This window comes from Ixodes scapularis, unplaced genomic scaffold (genome assembly GCF_016920785.2).
Source record: "Ixodes scapularis isolate PalLabHiFi unplaced genomic scaffold, ASM1692078v2 PGA_scaffold1__304_contigs__length_218370807, whole genome shotgun sequence".
Classification (NCBI taxonomy): domain Eukaryota; kingdom Metazoa; phylum Arthropoda; class Arachnida; order Ixodida; family Ixodidae; genus Ixodes; species Ixodes scapularis.
This window is the reverse complement of record NW_024609846.1, coordinates 208,438,290-208,456,769: the sequence shown is the minus strand read 5'-3', so window position 1 is coordinate 208,456,769 and position 18,480 is coordinate 208,438,290. Positions and strand designations below refer to the sequence as shown.

The 18,480-nt window shown below is 46.9% G+C and overlaps 1 protein-coding gene across 1 annotated transcript; it reads left to right on the top strand.

The window, feature by feature from the left end:
- Positions 1-236: 236 nt before the first annotated feature.
- LOC120837093 lies at positions 237-16,882 on the top strand (the record flags this gene model as incomplete). The annotated part of the gene is made up of 2 exons (XM_040206272.1): positions 237-467; positions 16,205-16,882. Coding segments are annotated over exons 1-2 (909 nt in total), but the record flags the coding sequence as incomplete, so codon positions are not given.
- Between the last annotated feature and the right edge of the window lie 1,598 nt (positions 16,883-18,480).

Genomic DNA, 18,480 nt, shown 5'->3' with positions numbered 1-18,480 from the left:
CTAAAGGCCTTGGCCTCGTTGACCCTCTTGACGGTGCGGTCTTGTATAATATTTCCGCAAATGTCAATTAGCTCGTTCTGAGTACGAGGACCGATGTACGCTGCGTTCGCTGAGGCCGTGGTTAAGTGGGTTTGAAGGAAGGCATCTTCAGATTTCCCTCTCATCTGTAGCAAAGCTCGGAAGTTTCCATCGTTTTCTTCTGGGTCTTTGTCGAGCATCAAAGGTCCCGAGTCATCATGGCCTCTCAGTGCAATGCCTTGCTATTCGCAGAAGACGATGGTGTCTATCACAGGCACAAGTCTCTTGCGGTTACTCTCAAGCGCTTGTTTTCTTTGGTTGTCGATCTGGCTCAAGATGTTCTGCCTGCTTCCAGATGTAGTTTGAAGAAAGTTGTCTACGGACACCTGATCGTCCAAGCGGTGCTTACTTGTTTGGTGGACACTGAACACTTCGATGGCCTTCTTCCGGTTTGTGAAAGGCTTTTACCCCAGTCTCAGGTTTTCTACATCATGATCAATGTCCACCAGCTCGCCTGCGCACTCACTGTTTTATCACGGCCTTCTTCCAGTTTGTGAAAGGCGCCGTTATAAGTGCGCCAGGCTTGACATGATCTCCTTTGCCTAGGGTCCCCTGACTTAAAAGCACGCAACTTCGACAGAAAACTCCAGAGCGGATATGCGTGTAAGTCAACCAAGGCCATCTTTGCAGCCAGCTCATCTAAAACTTCCTTTTCCAGCCCTTTCCAGATTGGACAGCAGGAAACTTGTAATTGCTGTCTGGGGCCCATAGCTTAGTAAGCAGGTCGCGTTTCACTGAGTCGTCTAGGCCCTTGCATCTGGTCTCGCAGTAACAGCCGATGTCGAGTTTATCTCCTGAAGCGAGGCTGGGAGTGTCCAACGATCCTGCAGAATATTTTTTGTAGGTAAAATAATCCAATATTGCTATTTTAACTTAATGGTAATTTAATCAACGCACATGATCCACCTGCCGCCACCTTAAAGAGAAAATTGACGAATATTAATATGGTCGAAGTACGAACTGCTGTTCATTTCTGGGAGCAGTATTTAACAGAGAGACAAAAATACATTGTTACGGTTGGGTGACAAGGTGGGTCGAAAAAGAAGCAGTAAGTCTTGAAATAAAAGCGTCATTGGCTAGGGCTGGTTGCATACGTCTTTGGAGGTCAACACTAGAGCCACTAAATGAGCTGAGCTTAGAGTATCGGCTCTCCGTTCCCCGACATTGTTGTGGGCGCTGCCATTTTGGCTCGTATGCAGAGGACACGCAACTGCCTATCGTCATGATTCAAAAGTGCGACTTCCTCAGCATTAGATTCGGTGTTAGGAAGGTCATGTTATAATGTTTTGCTTTGTCGCGAACTGTTTAAACATTTGTGGAGGGCGGAAAAGCGTTTGCTGTGATTTCAGATAAAGCTTCAGATAACTGGCAACCATGATTTTAAGACACAAAATGGCCAAGTGTCAATACTCTGAAGCGTACCTTATTTAGTAGCACTAGTCAAAACGTCATAAAGTAATATAAATACGAGGCTACGCTTATAGTCCACTGGGCTTTCATTACGAGACTGACGTTTTCTGGATATATTCACAACCACTGACTTGTTGACCAAAAATAAACGAAGTGATAACGGAGTAGTGGTACCAATGTATATCTTCTCCGTTTGGCAGCGAGCACGGAAGTGTACGGAATACGCTAACGCATTTCTGGCGCTCCGTGCCATACTGGATGCTGGGCTCAGAGTCCAGTAGCCGTCAACACGGATGACAGGCGGCATGCAGTGCATCTGGCGCTCATTGCGTCTCCACCTGGCCAGTCGGGCCGCGCTAGCAGGCGACGCCGGGTTAGCACCGCCTCTGGAGCTGAGTGGGCCTGCGCCGAACACCCTCAGGCCACGTGCGTCCGCGTGTTCCCTCTAAGGGTGGACCTCGCTATATATAAAATGTGTGCGAGTGTGTGTGTGTGTGGGGGGGGGGGGGGGACGGAGACATCGCGCACAGCGGCATGACTGCACCACTGCGACCGCACACCAGAAGAAAGAAACGTGCGCTGTGTGCGCCACAAACGTCCAGCCAACACAGCAGCGGCCAACGTTGCCGGCACCGATCCCAAAACCGAAATTATGTCAGTACCTGGTAATGGCGCTGACGTCTGTGAGAACTATGTATAAGAATTGTGCCTACCGGATTCATCGGGTTTCTCGGTGCTTCTTGGTTTGAGACGGTCCACTGACGCGATCCCGATGTTTTCCAACACTTCCAGTGGCTTTTCCTTCTCAACAGCCGCTTTCTTGGGCTCCCGTAGCCAAACATCCAGCAATGTTCTTTTCGTTGCCATGTGGCCACGGATGTCACCATCTCTCAGTACGCACTCTCCTTGAAGTTTCACCAAGAAACGCAAAAGCTATTCGCCTCGAGATCGAACCGTGTCGCTCACCATCCGAGGAGCCAATCAGATATCGCTCTTTTTAGACCAGTGGGAGGAGCCACGCGGTACAAAACAAGCATATACAATACAAAATCCAATTAAGAAAGGACACGTGCACATACCCCCGAAAACTCCCAAAAACCTTCGGACACCGCTTCCAAGAAAACCTCTCATCGGGGTGCAAGAACAGTACCGACGCTTCTTCTCAAAATAAAAAAAGGCTACAAAACATCGAGGGGCCCCGCTGTGCTCGAGCGTGGCACGGCGCATGGTACGCACCCGGAGCGGGGGTCCTCGAGGAACAATTAAGACGGGGAACACGGGGCCGCTCCGTGGCGACGACATGCCAGCCCTGGCGACTTCACGAGAGGAACTCGCGAAGCTATAAAAGTAGAATTGAAAAGGTTTACTCCGACTTAACATAACAAATTAATAACAAAAGGTACAGACGTTTCGCCACCTATGCAGGTGGCATCTTCAGTATACACTGACACAAATGAGGTGAGGTCGACCAGTCTCATTTTCAAAAGTATACCGCCGAAGGCCCTCCTTCCCGGAGCGTGACGTCACAAAAGGAGCCGTGAGAATTTCCGCTCTCGCGCATCTTGAGCGCCTACCAAAGCTATGCACGCGCACTCTTGCTATTTTCACAAAGGGCAGAAAAAGACGTCACGACTAAAGTCCCTTGATGCTTCTTTTGTCTACACTGGCCGAGGTTGAGCAGTTTCGCGTGGCTCCCAAAGAGCCGCGCTGCGCATGCGCGAGAAGCAGTGACGTATTGTCTTTCCTGAGTAACGCTACGCAGCGCAGCCTACCTCACATTTTATTTAACAAATGGGATATGCGGCCGATTATATATATATATATATATATATATATCTGTGTGTGTGCGTGTGCGTGTGCGTGTGTGTGTGTGTGTGTGTGAATTCCCTCAGTGCCGGCTATTTTGCGACGACCGTTATGTAAAACTGTATTGGAACCGAAGAAAACGCAAAAGCAACAACACACACATACGCTAAAAACAGATTGCGGAGGCCGCAGCTTACACGCCCAATCGCGCAGCCTTGATTAGGTTTACCGCGATCTGTGGGGTCCCCTCGAGCTGGACCCTTTTTATTAAACGTTTTTGTTGTTGTTCCTTCTTACTAAAGGCTGCGTTGTATCGTTTCACACGCGTGGAAATTCAGCAAAGCGTTGAATATTAAGTCAGATGCTTCCATAATCTTAGTGCTGTGGTTTGTAGAACCCTTAGTCCTACATATTTTGGTTATCTCGCACAATCCAGGGCTTTCATAAAGCGTTGAATCTTGATTGGAGATGGGAGGTTCATTAACAAATTAATCCGACTGAGTGCCACCCTTTAATAGACTAATCAATCAATAAATTAGTTAATTGATTATTTTTCAGTCATATTAATGAAAGATATTAAAACTACACATTTTTTATTATTTTTACTATGCCCTACATGCCATAGTGCATTCCCTTCCTTTTTTATTTTATTTTTTTTTTTTACAACTTTTCCACGAAGTTGGCTCCGCTGTTTAGAAAAAAAATATACAGCACCGTTTTGATATTGATGAAACCGAGAGGTCAGTGACCTCACCCACTCCCCCCCCCCTCCCCCCGCGCTCAGAAATTTCGGGGGGAGGGGGGGGGGGGCGCGGCCCCTTCGGCCCCCCCCCCCCCTGTGCACGCCACTGCTTCACAGTACTCCTTTGTAACCTCTATCCAGGGATGGGCAAAATACATGCCAATATGTATCGAAATACAAATACAAAATACTTCGTCAAAAATGTATTTCATTACAAATCTAATTACATTTCCAAAAAAACATTTACATACAAGATACAAATACAACCAAATGTATTTGGTCTCCTCCAAATACTTTTCCAAATACATTCCTCAAAATTTGCGTCAGCGACTCCAGGGCCCCTGCAACGGGTTTCTGGGTATCTCATTTTAATTTTGCATCGCACACTCGGGAGTTAGTGTGCGAGGCTCTAGTAACGCAATAGAAATATAATCACAAAAAAATGTAATCAGCTTGGACGTAATAGGCGAAAGAAGTACAGAGCTTCAAGCAGCAGCTTTTTTTGTCGATTACATTTTGGTATAGACCAACAAAGAACCGAGACGACCAAGGCGCGCAGCACTAGCTAGATATTTTTTTATTGTTGCAACTCGCACCAGTTACAAAAATCTGGACGACCCGCGCATTTAGAATGTTCCAGGCAAAAATATGGATGGAAATCAGGCTGGAAAGCATCACAAGTTGTCACAGGCACTTATTTAGCCAGTCTGCCCGTGAACGTCGATTTCATCACTATTCTTGCCCTGGACTAGCGCCGTAATCAGAAAGTCACTAAACGCTTGTGCTTGATTGAGAGACACTGCATTCGGTGCAGAACGTAGTTTCCTTCCTGCTCTGGACAGTGACAATAAATTTGAGGGATGTATTTTCGCCCACAAAATTGTATTTATTACAATTGTATTTGAAATACCCACGTTTTAGTATTTAAATATACACGTCAAATACAGTACCCAATTTGTAACTAAATACAAATGCAAAATACACAAAGTATTTGAAATAAGTATTTCAAATACTTGTATTTGAAATACTGCCCATCCCTGCCTTTATCATTTCGGTTACACTCTTTTTTTCAGTGCAAAAAACGGCAACATCATCTGCGTACGCCAAAACTTTTATCTCTACCATGTTTACAGTATATCCTCAAATATTTTTACTCACTTCAGTCTTAAACAGAAAGGTTCCAAGTACAAGGAAAACAAAAGGGGCGACAAGGGACAGCCCCGTCTCACTGATGACAATACCGGTATACTTTTTGATAAATTGTTGTTTAGCACAAGCCTGCTAGTGGATCCTCTGTACGCCAGAATTACGCCTTTCGTGATAACATTCCCCACAATGACATGTGTCAGAATCCTTTCTAGCACGTCATGTCGTACACGATCAAATGCTTTTTTCAAGTCGAGTTGAATTATGGCCACTTGGCCGTCCTCCTCTGAAGATTCTAATAGGCTTTTGGCAACGTGCATGTTAGTTTGTATTGATCGTCCTTTTATACCGCAGGTTTGATGGACACCGATAAGACTGCACATAACGCTTTGAAGTCTGCGCGTGAGGACTTTCTTAAATATTTTATAATCTATGTTACACAACGTAATCGGCCTGTAACCCTTAACGCTACGTCTCTTGACTATGTCATCCGACTGTGGAATTAAGACTGTGTGGGCTTTAGCAAATAAGCGCGGCAGTTTCTGTTTATCGTATGCCTCTCTAACGATAAGAAATAATAAAGGGCCAATTTCTGTTTTAAAGGGAGCTCCGCCGTCAATTTGAGCGTTTTTATCGAAACATATTTTTGGAAAGGGTACTAAAAATGTAGGCTATAGCAGCGGTTAAATCATGAAAAAACTGTTTACATAATTTATAATCGTTAAAATACGCTGAAACCGAAACCGAAACTAACTTGCCACTCGACTGGTCCGCCATTTCGATGTGATGTCACATATGGTATAAACACTCGCACGTGTGCAGTTTGAGCCTGGCCAGCCTGGCAGCAGGTCACTGTTTTGTGTTCGTGCCGCGGATGAAAATGCACTCATCAAGCTCGTCTGAATCGAGCAACGATGAGGATATGCGGCTAGATTTTGAGGACGATGTCGATAACCCGTTTTCATACGATCCGTCGGCATCGCCTCCGAGGGAAGCGCCAGCGGCGGCTGCATTCGTGATCCGCCGCCATGTGGACCCAGATGCCGCTTCCGAAGCGGAATGGTAAGGCAGTTTTTGTTGCTAGCACGCCAAGAAAAAACTGATCGACGTTATGCCTTTTAATTGGAGGCATTTTTTGTTATATCTTGGGGTCTGACAATAGACGGTTTTAGTAGACCGTGTTTTCAAGCGACGCTTCCGTAGCGCGAGATCGCGCCGCCACTTCCAAGCATGCTCTAGCGCGCGCCCGGAGGGGGAACGGGCCCCTGATAACTATCTACTAAAACTCCCCATGGAAAGAAGGCACGAGCGCGGGGACGGAAGATCGTTAGGGCCTTGTAACCTCAATTTCCATTCTCGCGCTGTAAAAGCGTCGTTTGAGACATCATTTGCGCATGTATAGCTTCGGCTTCGTGAACGTGCATTTCATCCGCGCGCTCGCGTGTGCTGTATAAAACGATAAAATAAGCAAAAACCAGACAGTCCTAGCACCAACAAGCTCCAAAGCAAGCACCCTGACCAACATGTGACGTCACGGCAACGTCAGTGCCATCATGGCAGCCTCCGTGTGCCGCTCTTCCTCAGTGTTGCCAGTAGGGCGGCAGCAAGTGATTTGGGTGTGGACGTGTAAATTTCAAAATTCATTTTCTTCTAAGAAAATTAATATTTTTCCGAGATATTTCGTACACATGCTCAGGAAGGGCATGCAAATACATGGTGAAAATTTTATAGAAATCGGTGGCTATAAAAATTACGGCGGAGATGCCCTTTAAACAATTGGTAGAACTCCGCGCAAAGACCGTCAGGACCCGGTGTCTTTTGCCGTGCTAACGAGTCGATTGCTTGTTCAGCTTCACCAATGGTTATACCTCCTACCAGCCATGTTTTCATCTCATTAGTTACTTGACGGTGACAGCGCAGTCACCGTCAAGTGTGGTTCACCAACTCTTCCAAGCATCCATCCTATGAAGTCTCATCAGTTAGTTGAGGTATGAGCAAAAGAAATTAGTCTAGTTTTGAAAACTTTTTTGGAGGCGGCTTTTTGCCAAATAGTTGCCCATAATATTCGACAAAGGCGCTCTCAATAACATCCTTATCACCACTGATCTCCCCATTATATTATATTCTGTAAATTTCAGGGCATACCTTTTTTCGTCAGCCAAGGCTCGCTTGGCCGGTTACTCCCCAAGAAGACTTTTCTGACCGTGAACGCACAATTGCCTTTTTTTATATTTCTCTTGGTAATAACTTTCCTAATTCTGACTTCACAAATCGTATATCCTCAATGCCTGCGCCAGGATTTGCACTCTCTGCTTGGTAAAGGGACTGTAAGTTTCTTTGCAGTTGACGCTCGCGAGCTGTAAGCTGATACTTAATATTGCTAGACCTTTCAATTGCGGCCAATTTAACATTTTCTTTAAAAATTTCCCAAGATTCATTTAGTCCGTTGTCTGTTTCCCTCGCCTCTTTTAGGAGCTCGGATACAATAGCCATAAATTGTTCATCTTTTAGAAGTGCGGCGTTGATTTTCTAAAGCCTCCAGTTGAATTTAGAGTTCGCGTTTTGTTTGTTCCCTATATGAACGGTTACAACACAGTGATTGGTAAAAAATATCGGTTTAACGCGATATCCGTGTACTTGCCGTATAATGTCAACGGACACATAAATGCGGTCCAGCTGGGTGCATTAGGAGGCTTGAAAATGAGTGTATCGATATTCATTCCTTGCTCCGTTCAAGGTGCTACGTCATCGAGCCCACGTAAGAAGACCATATCTTTTAGGAGGGCCCCGCTACAATCGCTTCTCGTCGACGGCGAGGCTCTATCGCGTTCATCTCAGACACAGTTAAAGTCGCCCATTAAAACCACAAACTAATCGCATTCCACACAATCGCACAAGAATCTAAAAATCTGTTCTCGTTCCCGGACGTTATTAGGTGCAAAAACACATATTATCCGCCACTGTCGCCTGACACTGTAAAATCACAACAGATAAAACGACCGTACTCGTCTGTAATTACATGAAGGTTTTATAGTTTCACAGACTTTTTTAGGAAAAAAAAGCATCCCCCCGAAAAGCCCACGGCGTGACCCACGCACACTTCGTATCGAAAAAGAAAGGCTTCAGCGCATCAGCAATGTCGTTATCTGCTTCCGTTTTCGTCTCTTGCAATGCAAGGAAATCTGGTTGCTCATCAGATAAAACACGTTGCAACTGGTACTGTTTTCTTCTCGAATTTAACCCCCGAACATTTAAGGTGGCGAAACTGAGAGCCATGCTAATTTTGTTGGAATCGACCCAGTTCCGAAAAGGTAGCAAGTATTAAACAAATTGATTGCACCTGGCACAAACTGAACCGCAATTTCTGTCCGTCTTACTTGCATTGTGAAACAGGTTCCAGGAGCCACGGCTGCCATACAATTCACCGGTGGTCCCTAGATGTTTGACTAACCGATGGAGCTTGAGGTCCGTCGTGGTAACGGACCCTCTTGGCCATCGCCGTCCGCCATCTCTCTTGCACCATCACCTGAAGACTCGTCGGTTATACTTTGTCTCATCCTACGATGTACAAAAGGCCAAAGCCACGGGCCGCCAGGTCCAATCAGGTTCCACGCTAATCTGTAACATGCCTAACATTGATTACGGGGTGGACGAATAATGCTCCCAATCAAAGAGTGCTTGCATCATTTCTATAGCTTCGACACCGTAAGAGCCCGTATATGGTGGCTTTCTTCGCAATGTAAAACTTATGAGTCACTCAGTGCTATTTGATTCAAACCACTGTCCGCCCATATCCATCAGCGACATGAGACGCGGGCACCGATACGTGCATCGAAACGAAATACCGCGCGATTAAGTGACTTATGAGTAGATCTGGCGGTCCGTAGCTTTTGCCTTTAGTCCATCGAAGGGTGAGACGAAGTATAGCCGCCCTTCTGCGTTGCTGGTGGTTCCATAGTTCGCTTTGCAGAGCCGTTTAAAGCTTCCATGCCGTCAGCGATGTCCTCTTCGTTTTCCTTGTCCACGAAGGCCTCCGATACTGCTTGTGAGCCGTCGCCTTTTGGACTAGGTTCAAGGGGCAACAGGCGGCGTGCTGGCTCGCTGCCTGCTGGTTGAGCGACAACCGTGCCGTTGGCGATTCCGCGGCGAGCGATGTTGTCGGAGGATGGACAGAAGTGCCTGCGATTGCGCTGCCCCAGCGGAGAGGCTCCAGGCTTTTAGTTGCTTCACCTGCCGCCTCTTCAGCTTCTGCCGGGTCCATGACGTGCTCTGCCATGTCGTCCTCCATTACGGAGCGCGCCACGTCTGCATACGTCCTCACGCACTCCTCCCTGGTGTGCCCAAAGCGTCGGAAGCTCTCGCAGCGATCGAGGAACACGGCATTCCTTACGGATATGGCCTGTCCTTCGGCGACGAAGGCAGGCCATGCGGTAGGGACGCGCACCAATATCACAGCGCAGAAAAACGGAGTTTAAGGCGTGAACGTCCATTGGCTATGGTGGCAAAATGATCCGATAACCCTCGTTGCTTCGCTCAGCCGAGATACCAAGGCTATCAGTAGCCGTTAGAACCAGAGTAATATACACAAGGTAAAGAGCGGACACTGCAATGGTCCCCAGCGGCCCAGATACACCAGTGACAGCTAGCGCTCCTAGCAGGCGGCATTAAGCATAAGCTGCTTCCGGTTCCGGTAAAGTTAGTTTCGGTTTCGGTTTGGGCATTTCTGCTTCGGTTCTCCGGTACCCTTCTTCTTCTCTTTTCTTTCCCTCTCTTTCCTCCTCGCCTCCCTCCTCGCTAGGCTCTCCGGAGCTACTCGGCTCCCGGAGCCGCTTCTTTTTTTTTATGTTGACGCAGTTTTTACTTCATTTTTACGATAGAATGCGTGCATAATGTGTAAAAACAAAATTTTCCTTAACAAAACAGAGGTGTATATCTTGTTTGTTTGCTTTTTTCTACAGTTAAATATTGAAGTTACACAATCTCCACATTGGGTCCTGACTGGTGGAGCATTTTGGGGTCAACAACAGAAAGTGATTCGAAAACGTTTTATTGGACCACATTCGTATAAACATGATCTACTTCAGACGCTCTGTATGTTTTATACGGAAAAGATATTCACAAAAAAAAATGAATATGAAGGAGTTCGGCATATCGTACACTTCGTAATAGATTTTTGGCTCCACCAACTTAACAACAACTTTCCACTGGGAACATGCTGAGTAATCTCTTCACTTTCACGACGAGTCGGGCACAGGAAGTAAGTGCAGAAATAAATAATACATCCCTATCATCACCAGTTATAAGAGTATAACAAGACCGCAAAACATACAGCGGAGAGTACAAATTCCCAATTCCCGGCTAATATAAAACACACGAATTGACATAGCCTGAAACACACTGTGGGAGAGCCATTACCAAACAATGAGAACTCTATTCAGAATCTGACAAGATTCAATGTCCCTAAACATTCCCAGAAATACATTTGGACAGAAAGGGAGTATGGCGTAAAAAAAAAAAAAAAGAAGCTGCTAAAGAGACTATAGACAGAGGATACAAAAGTGGATGCATTTTTTTCCGAATCTATAGCCTCTATACATTATTCTTTTATAGAAATTCTGTAGAAAGTGGATAAATACTTTTGCAAAGGGCCGTGATACACATTTGTTGGAAATAAGGGAAATAAATGTTTGGAGTACGAGGTGCACCGCTCAGTTAGTAAGCACCTTCTGTTTTTGATTTGACAACAGCCTCCGTTAATACAGTATTAAGACTTAAACTTGTCTAGTTCCTTACCAGCAACTGAGGAGTGCAATCAGTCTTTGTCCCAGTTCCAGTTAAGAAATCGAACATGCCAACACAAGCGTATTCTGCGAAACATGTTTAAAAACTCTGAGCAAAGTTAAACTACCCAGTCCTGAAAATGTGTGATACAAGGCAGACAACACACTACTCGAACATGCGCCACACTCTCTATTACGGCAGGAAAGAGATTTTTTAGTTGCTGAATGAAATTAAGGGCAACCTGTGATAGTAGTACTAGGTTCCCGGAGAGTTTTCCAGGCACATGGTGTGCTTTCAACACAAGAAAGTACTGGTGAGGCCTGGTCAAATTGTCAGACTCTTCCCTCAGCAGCTGAGAACAGCCACAACTGTGAGTTGTCTGTTCAATGAAATGCTTGATCAAATAGACCTCAACGTAATAAGTACACGATTCATCAATTCTGTTAGACTTGATGTCGGATGTCAGCTCAGAAATATCCTCTAGTGGCGGGAAGTTATCAATTGAAAGACATGCCACATTGTCTGCAATTGAACTTTCATGATGCAAAACTATTGGCAACTCCTTCAAGAGGTCAGCCTTGTCAGACTCTACGTTTCCATTGTTGGACAGTTTGAACAGTTTCTTTACCCGTATGTGTTTTAGTCCTGAGGTGAACTGATACACATTTAGGTTTGTATTGCAGCCCAGCATTTTTCATATGGCTCCAAAGACGTTCTTAAGTGGGTCTTGCTGCAGGCATCGTGTAAGTAAGAACTTAAAGTCATGGCTGTCTGAAATCTCCTTCCAGAGCATAAGAACACTCTTTATAGTAACTTACCACCCTATGATGGTTTGTGGTTACCTCCTACTTGAGAACTCCCACGCTGAAATCCATCCGAGTTGCTCGTGAAGGAAATCGAGCACCCCAGATTCTCCTTTCAGAATGGCTTGACGCAACTTCTGCCCTGTCTTCTTCAATTGTGAGCTATTAAGGCAATCAAAAGTCTGTCCACCCTCTCGCAGAAATAAGCTGTAGCCATGGCTGCCTCAGGAAGCTCCTTGGCATAAACATGGTGCCTGGAGAGCGTCTCCGACTGGTGTGTTTACCGCGGCCAAAAAAGTGGTCCCTCGATTTCCGCCTGATGACGTCATAAAAGTGTCATGCTGTCGCCGGTCCCGACCCTGGCGGCGTCCCAACAGTTGTGGTACGTCTGGCAGACGCCTGTTCTGCTGCAGGTCGCTCTCCACCGTGACAGTTCACGTAAGCTGGAGCAGCCGAAAGTTGGGACGCCTGGGACGCCGTGACGACAGCGACACTCGCGTTCGCTCGTGCTTTTCGCCAGCATTTCTACGGCCAACCGCCAGGATCGCGACAGGCAACAGCATGACACTCCGGCTTCTGTGACGTCATTTGTTGCCATATTGGGACCACTTTTGATGTATGGGCGGGATAGGACGCTAAACACACCAGTCGAAGACGCGATCCAGGCACCGTAGCATAAACAAAGGATAGGACTGCGAGACAGACTGAAACACTCAATACCTTTGCGGTACGCTTTACTTTCATGTTACTCAAAGGGTTTTGAGAAATGTGTCTCTCAGTAAGTTTTAGAGCCAATCGCAACCTCATCTCGTATGTAGAACGATGAATTTCAACAATATGAGTCTGCTCAATGACCCCATTTTCAATGCGAAATTTGCGCGCTTGGAGATTGTTCCTGGTTTTTTTATGAGATGCGGAACATCAAAGGTAAAGTAAACATGTTCGTTGTCAACTTCAAAAATGGTTTATGAACAGACAAACGAAGTTGGTTGGCCAAGCTTACGTTTGAAGCCCCCAGATCACAAACCACAGCCTTTACTGTGAAGCCAACAGTATTAAGCTCCCGCAACAAGAGGAATGAAGAGACTGCGGATAACAAAAGACGGTGTTGAAGTGTGTACAACAGTGTATGCAAGGAACTGGACCCACCTCCTGGAAATTCCAGAGAGCACAACAACCAAGGCTCTATCTGCAACACCGTCCGACACCGTTATTTGTAAATTCATAGACAATGTCGTGCGCAGGGTCATAAGTCAAGTTCTTTTACAAAACGATCTCATCGAAAATCGAGGTGTACATACACGATTGCTACCCGACAGCCCGACGGAAACAACAGAGCGACAAGCTTAAGCCGCTCGGCTCCACAAATTCACACCGAGCATGCGAGCAAGCGGGCGGTAATGCGTCACCTTGTTTGATACAAAGCCGACCGAACACGCTGCAGCAGAAAGCACAGACGGACGGCACCCACGGCACGGACGACCGACGCACAGACGAACGACGCGCGGACGAGCAGAGGCCATGCAGAATGATGCTGATGCGACGGCGTGCAGGCAAGCAGACGGGCAGGCCCACGGCACCCCATGGGAAGCGCCATTCATCACGTGTTTTTTTTTTTTTTTGTGACGTATTAGATTAAAACCATTTAGTCGTTTTAAGCACTTTACATAATTCTAAAGCGTAACAATTTAAAAAATAAACACTTCTCACAGAAAGAGTTCTAACTAATTTTAACCAAATAACAGAAAAGCGCCACGTAGCGGAGGGCATTAAACGCACTATCTGGGCCACGAATCGGCTCACGGAACCGTTCCACGGAGCTTATGACGATGCGTCTTTCCACTTCGGAAACCGGAAGACGAATCGTCAGGCCACGAGCGCGATGCCTATTCGGTTACCTGCGCGCGGCAATATTTATCACTTGAACAAAAAGCCAAGGGTAACTTGCGTGTGTCATTATGTCAAAACAACATTAGTTATGACGATTCATTAATTGCATGTGCAAAAACGAAGATCACACAGAGCCTTATGCTGTCAAAGTGAACCTAGGGGTAATGCTAAGCAAAATAGACTATTTATCTTTATATTGATAATATCTGAGTAAATTTTCATTGCCGCTCCACCTTATAGTGTTAATACTTCACAATTATTGGTTTATACCTTTTGCTCAAGTGGATAGATAAGTAACTGCAAAAAAGGGAGGTATGCGGTTTAAATAAGCTCGTTTTAGCGAACGCCGTTTTATCATTCCCAGTTAATCGAATCGCCTAGTAGAAAGGTCAGTCTAGAAAAAATGTCGATGAGCCTCCTTTTTGCGAGTTCGGCCGCGGTTAACATTTTGTAATGACCCGCTGCAGACTGTCGCAGCGAAGCAGCGTAAATGGGGGGAAGGTGGGGGTGGGGGGGGGGGGGGGGGGGGGCCTAGGGGAGTTAACACGATCCCTACTGATACACGCGCGAAGATAGGGGAGCCTTTTAGAGCGCAGCTCTTGGGCGCCACTATCCGGCATGAGCGGCGTCGCCGTCGCCGTCGGCATAACCGCGCGTTGCATTATGGGACGTTTTCCATAATGACGTCACATGTGACGTCAGGTGTGAGTCACGAGGGTTACGAGGAAGGAGGAGGAGGAGGGAATTTCTTCCGCTAAATTTAGCGGAAAAATTCCCCGCTAGATTTAGCGGAAAACGTTCCCCGCTAAATTTAGCGGATAATTTTTCTCGTTATGCTTAGCGGAAAATTTTCAGGCTAAATTTAGCGGAAAAATTTCCCTGTTATATTTAGCAGAATAATTTTCCCGCTAAATTTAGGGGAAACTTTTCTCACTAAATTTTGTGGAAAAATCCCCCGCTAAATTTTGCGGGGAATTTTTTTCCGCTGAATTTAGCAGGAAATGTAGGGAAAATTTCTAGCTAAATAAGAGGAGAGAGGGGGAGGGGAGGGGCATACCCTACCCTCCGTATCCTTCTCTCCTCCTCCTTAAGTGCTGCCCTCTAATTCGGCATTAAGGGGAGTGGTAACTGTCTCATCTTTTTTTATAAGCAGTGACCTCTTCTCGTTCAACGGCATTTCTAAATTGAAGCACCGCTTGCTCTAAACCGGGTTTCGATAAAACGTGCACGTTCTCTAGAACGTGTTTCGATGAAATGGCGTGAATCAATAGTAAACCCTGCAAAAAGTAATTTTACATAACTGCAATTTACTGCAAAACCTTTATAGGTACACATCGCGACACTGTTAGCGCGAACACGACATCGGCGCATTTTCGCATTTTACTTCTACATAGTATTAGCGAGCACGAAATTGTATCGCTTAGATTATAGAACTAAATCAGCTCTTTCCGTAGCAATAATAACTTGGATGACATCTCTTGGTTTCAAAGAGAAAAACTGGAAAAACCAGCGATCGCTTGCTCGCGCTACCAGTGTCGCGCTCTGTACATATATCAAGAAATGCAAGTACGACAAGAGTAACGAGGTTTGTACCTTAGGTACAACAAGAGTACTTAGTTTCCAATTTACATTTACTTCTAATTAAGTACTTTACAACGCTCGTTGGGACAAATGGAGGGTAAGTCCTTACCCACTGGTTAAATGAGAAAGAAAAAAACATGATAGGTTTTGTGGCAAAAGAAATGATTATGCAGCTGCAGATCTTAAGCTGTATTGTAGGAAGCTCACGGACAAGTCAAGACAGCTGAAATAAGACTTCACAATCATCACCTGTAGGGTCATTGTCAGACCTTAATTGCATTTCTCCTCCGTTCTAAAGCTAGACTTCCAGAAGTGTGCCACCAGCCAGGGCTGGAGGGGTTGTTGTGCTTCCCCTAAAAGTAAACAGTACAAGTTTCTTTTCAAACATAACTTGTGGCACATGCCTCAACAAGAAAGCTAACCCCTGGTTAGCTCGATTCCACTTCCGGCTTTCAGCCAGAGCGGACGGCGCTATCACTCCCCGAAAGAGGCGGCGGCCGTTTCTTTTCCGCCAAATGATTACCGTCTACTGTTGCCTGCTCTGCCCGCCGGAGACGCTGCTAAGCTCAGCGTGATTCTTCACGCTGATGTTCAAGGAAGACCCTACCGGATTGAAGACTTCCGTGAACCGTTGGACAAGGTGGGAGCTTTGCCAGGCGTGGCTAGTCTGGGGGCCTTCCACATGAGCCACGTCTGGCTGTTGAAACTTCATTCACTGGAAGCAAAGACCAAGCTTTTGGAAGCAGGCAGCTTACAAGTAAAGGGCCGCTTTTGCCATCTCGTAGACCCGAGTCGGAGGGAGCTGCGCATCAAGCTCCACTGGGTAACGTTCGACGTCCCAGTGAACACGGTGCGTCGTGCCTTCAAGCCCTTCGGCTCGGTCAAGGAAATCATCCGGGAAAAGTGGAAAGTGCCAGGCTTTGTCGACGTCGAGTCCACCACGCTGGTGATGCGGATTACGCTGAAGGACGGCGTTTCCCTGGAGAACCTCCTACACCAGCTGCGGATCCGCGGGGGGAACGTCCTGGTCGTCGTCCCTGGTCGTGCGCCGATCTGCCTCCGGTGCCACCGAGCGGGGCACATACGCCGAGACTGCAGGGTGCCCCGGTGTAACCTGTGCCAGACCTTCGGACACGAGGCCTCGTCGTGCGTGAAGACGTACGCCCGCGTCACTGGCAACAACACCGCCGTGGTGTCGGACGACGCCGAGTGCATGGACGTGTTCGAGGCCCAGAGAGCAGCAACAGCGACGACGCCGACAGACCAGCAAACCCAGGGTGGGCCCGCAGAGAACGATGGAGTCTGTGATGAGGCGAAACCAAGACCCTCGCCCGGGGCATCAAACGAAAAGGCGGCCCCCGAGGTAGTCGAAAAAGTCGCGGCTGAAAAGGTGACGGACACTCCAGACCTCCCAGCGGCAACCGCCGTGCCGGGGGACGATGACGGCAAGGACCATGTCGACGAAGACGTCGGGACTACCGTTCATGACGAAGTCAAGGTCCAGGGTGACGACGACGGCAAGCCCAAGGAGGGCGAAGGTGGCGTCGACGGCAGACTCAAGGACGCGGAGACCGGAGCGGCGAGGCGACGGCACGAAGGCGTAAGCTCCAAGATCGCCGACAGGGAACTGCGACGCCTCGAGCGCGAGTGGGTTGGCAACGGGGGACTTAACCGTGAACGGTCGAGGTCTCGCCAGCGCAGGGAGTAGCAACCGAACTGAGTTGTCACGTCTACTGTTGTAAAAGGCTTCTTCACACAGTTGTTTTTTTCTAAACGCAGCTCTTTCCGGTTGGTCCAACCTAGAATTTAAGCACGCTAGAAAAGTCTTTGCGCGTGGGCACTTTAAACGTACGGGGACTGTGTTCAAGGCTCTGGCAGTGCCAACTAAGCCGCCTGTTTATTGAGCACGACCTCAATATTGTGGCGGTTCAAGAGACAAAGATGGAAGGCGAAAGACAGACGGAGAACATGGTGTGGATGTTTGAGTCGCGGTACGACGTTTGTGTTAGTCACGCTGTCGGAACGTCTGGCGGGTGTCTTGTTTTTGCGCAAGGGTTTGTTTACTGTAGAGCAGGTTATTAGTGATGAGTCAGGGCGTTTTGTCCTCTGTGATTTTTCTTTTTCTAGTAACATTTTCCGTGATTTGTGCATTTACGCACCGGATAGAATCGATGAAAGATTGGTTTTTTTTTAGAGTTTTGAGAAGTATGTTCGGACCGATCGGCGTGTTATTTTGCTAGGGGACTTTAATTGTGTGTGCGTGCCTCGTGATCGGTCTAACAGCAGAAGGTTTCATGATGAAAGTGCTTTACTTTTGGGGGGTATGGTCGAACGCTACGGCCTAGAAGACGTTGCCAACTGCGTGTCTGGTGGAGGGGTTCTGCTCTTTACACACTTTCAAGGAGCAAGTCACGCTCGCCTTGACAGAGTGTATGTTTCTTTTGAATTGCTGAGATTGTGTAAAAAGTATGCTGTTGATCATGTGTCATATAGTGACCACTGCCTCGTTTCTCTTATGCTATGGGCATCTAAGGAGCAGCCGAAAGAGTTTGATTGGAATCTCTGGAAATGTAAGACTAAGCTCCTTGGCGATGAATATTTCGTTAATTCAGTTCGTCAAAGTCTAGACGAGTTGGCAAGGGCCAAGGAGAACGATTTTGGTGTAAAGTGGGATCTTTTTAAACAGAATGTAAAAATGATAGCGCTTGAACGCTCAAGTATTTTGAAACACCAGAAGGAAAAGGTAGGGCAGGAACTAGATGGCCTGCTGTAAGAGTTATTGCACGAAGAATGTTTATCGCCTGGGCTCTTCGCTGATGACATCGTCAGTCTAAAGAAACGTCTAGAAGCGGTGATGGCCTGTAGCTGAGCCGGTTGGTTATCCATGCTTACTGATTACCAGCCAGCAGTGTGTTTCTTTCTCTAATCGTCGGTTTTCCTAACGTTCAGCTGGTAATCAGTAAGTCTAGAAGCGCTAGATACTGATCAGTATCAGGGGGCAGTTGTACGGGCGCGTTTGAAACGCATATCTGATGGGGAGATTCCCACCAAAAGGGCAGTTGGCATTGAAAGAAGATATGCCGCCAAATCCGAGATAAGTGAAATTCTGTATTGGGGTACGTTGTCTAGTGACAAGGAAAGCATCGAAAAAGCGTTTGTTGAGCATTACGAAGGACTTTTTAGTTATTGCGCACCCAAGAGGGACGATTTTCGGAGTTTTTTTTTACCGTTCATGCCGAAGCT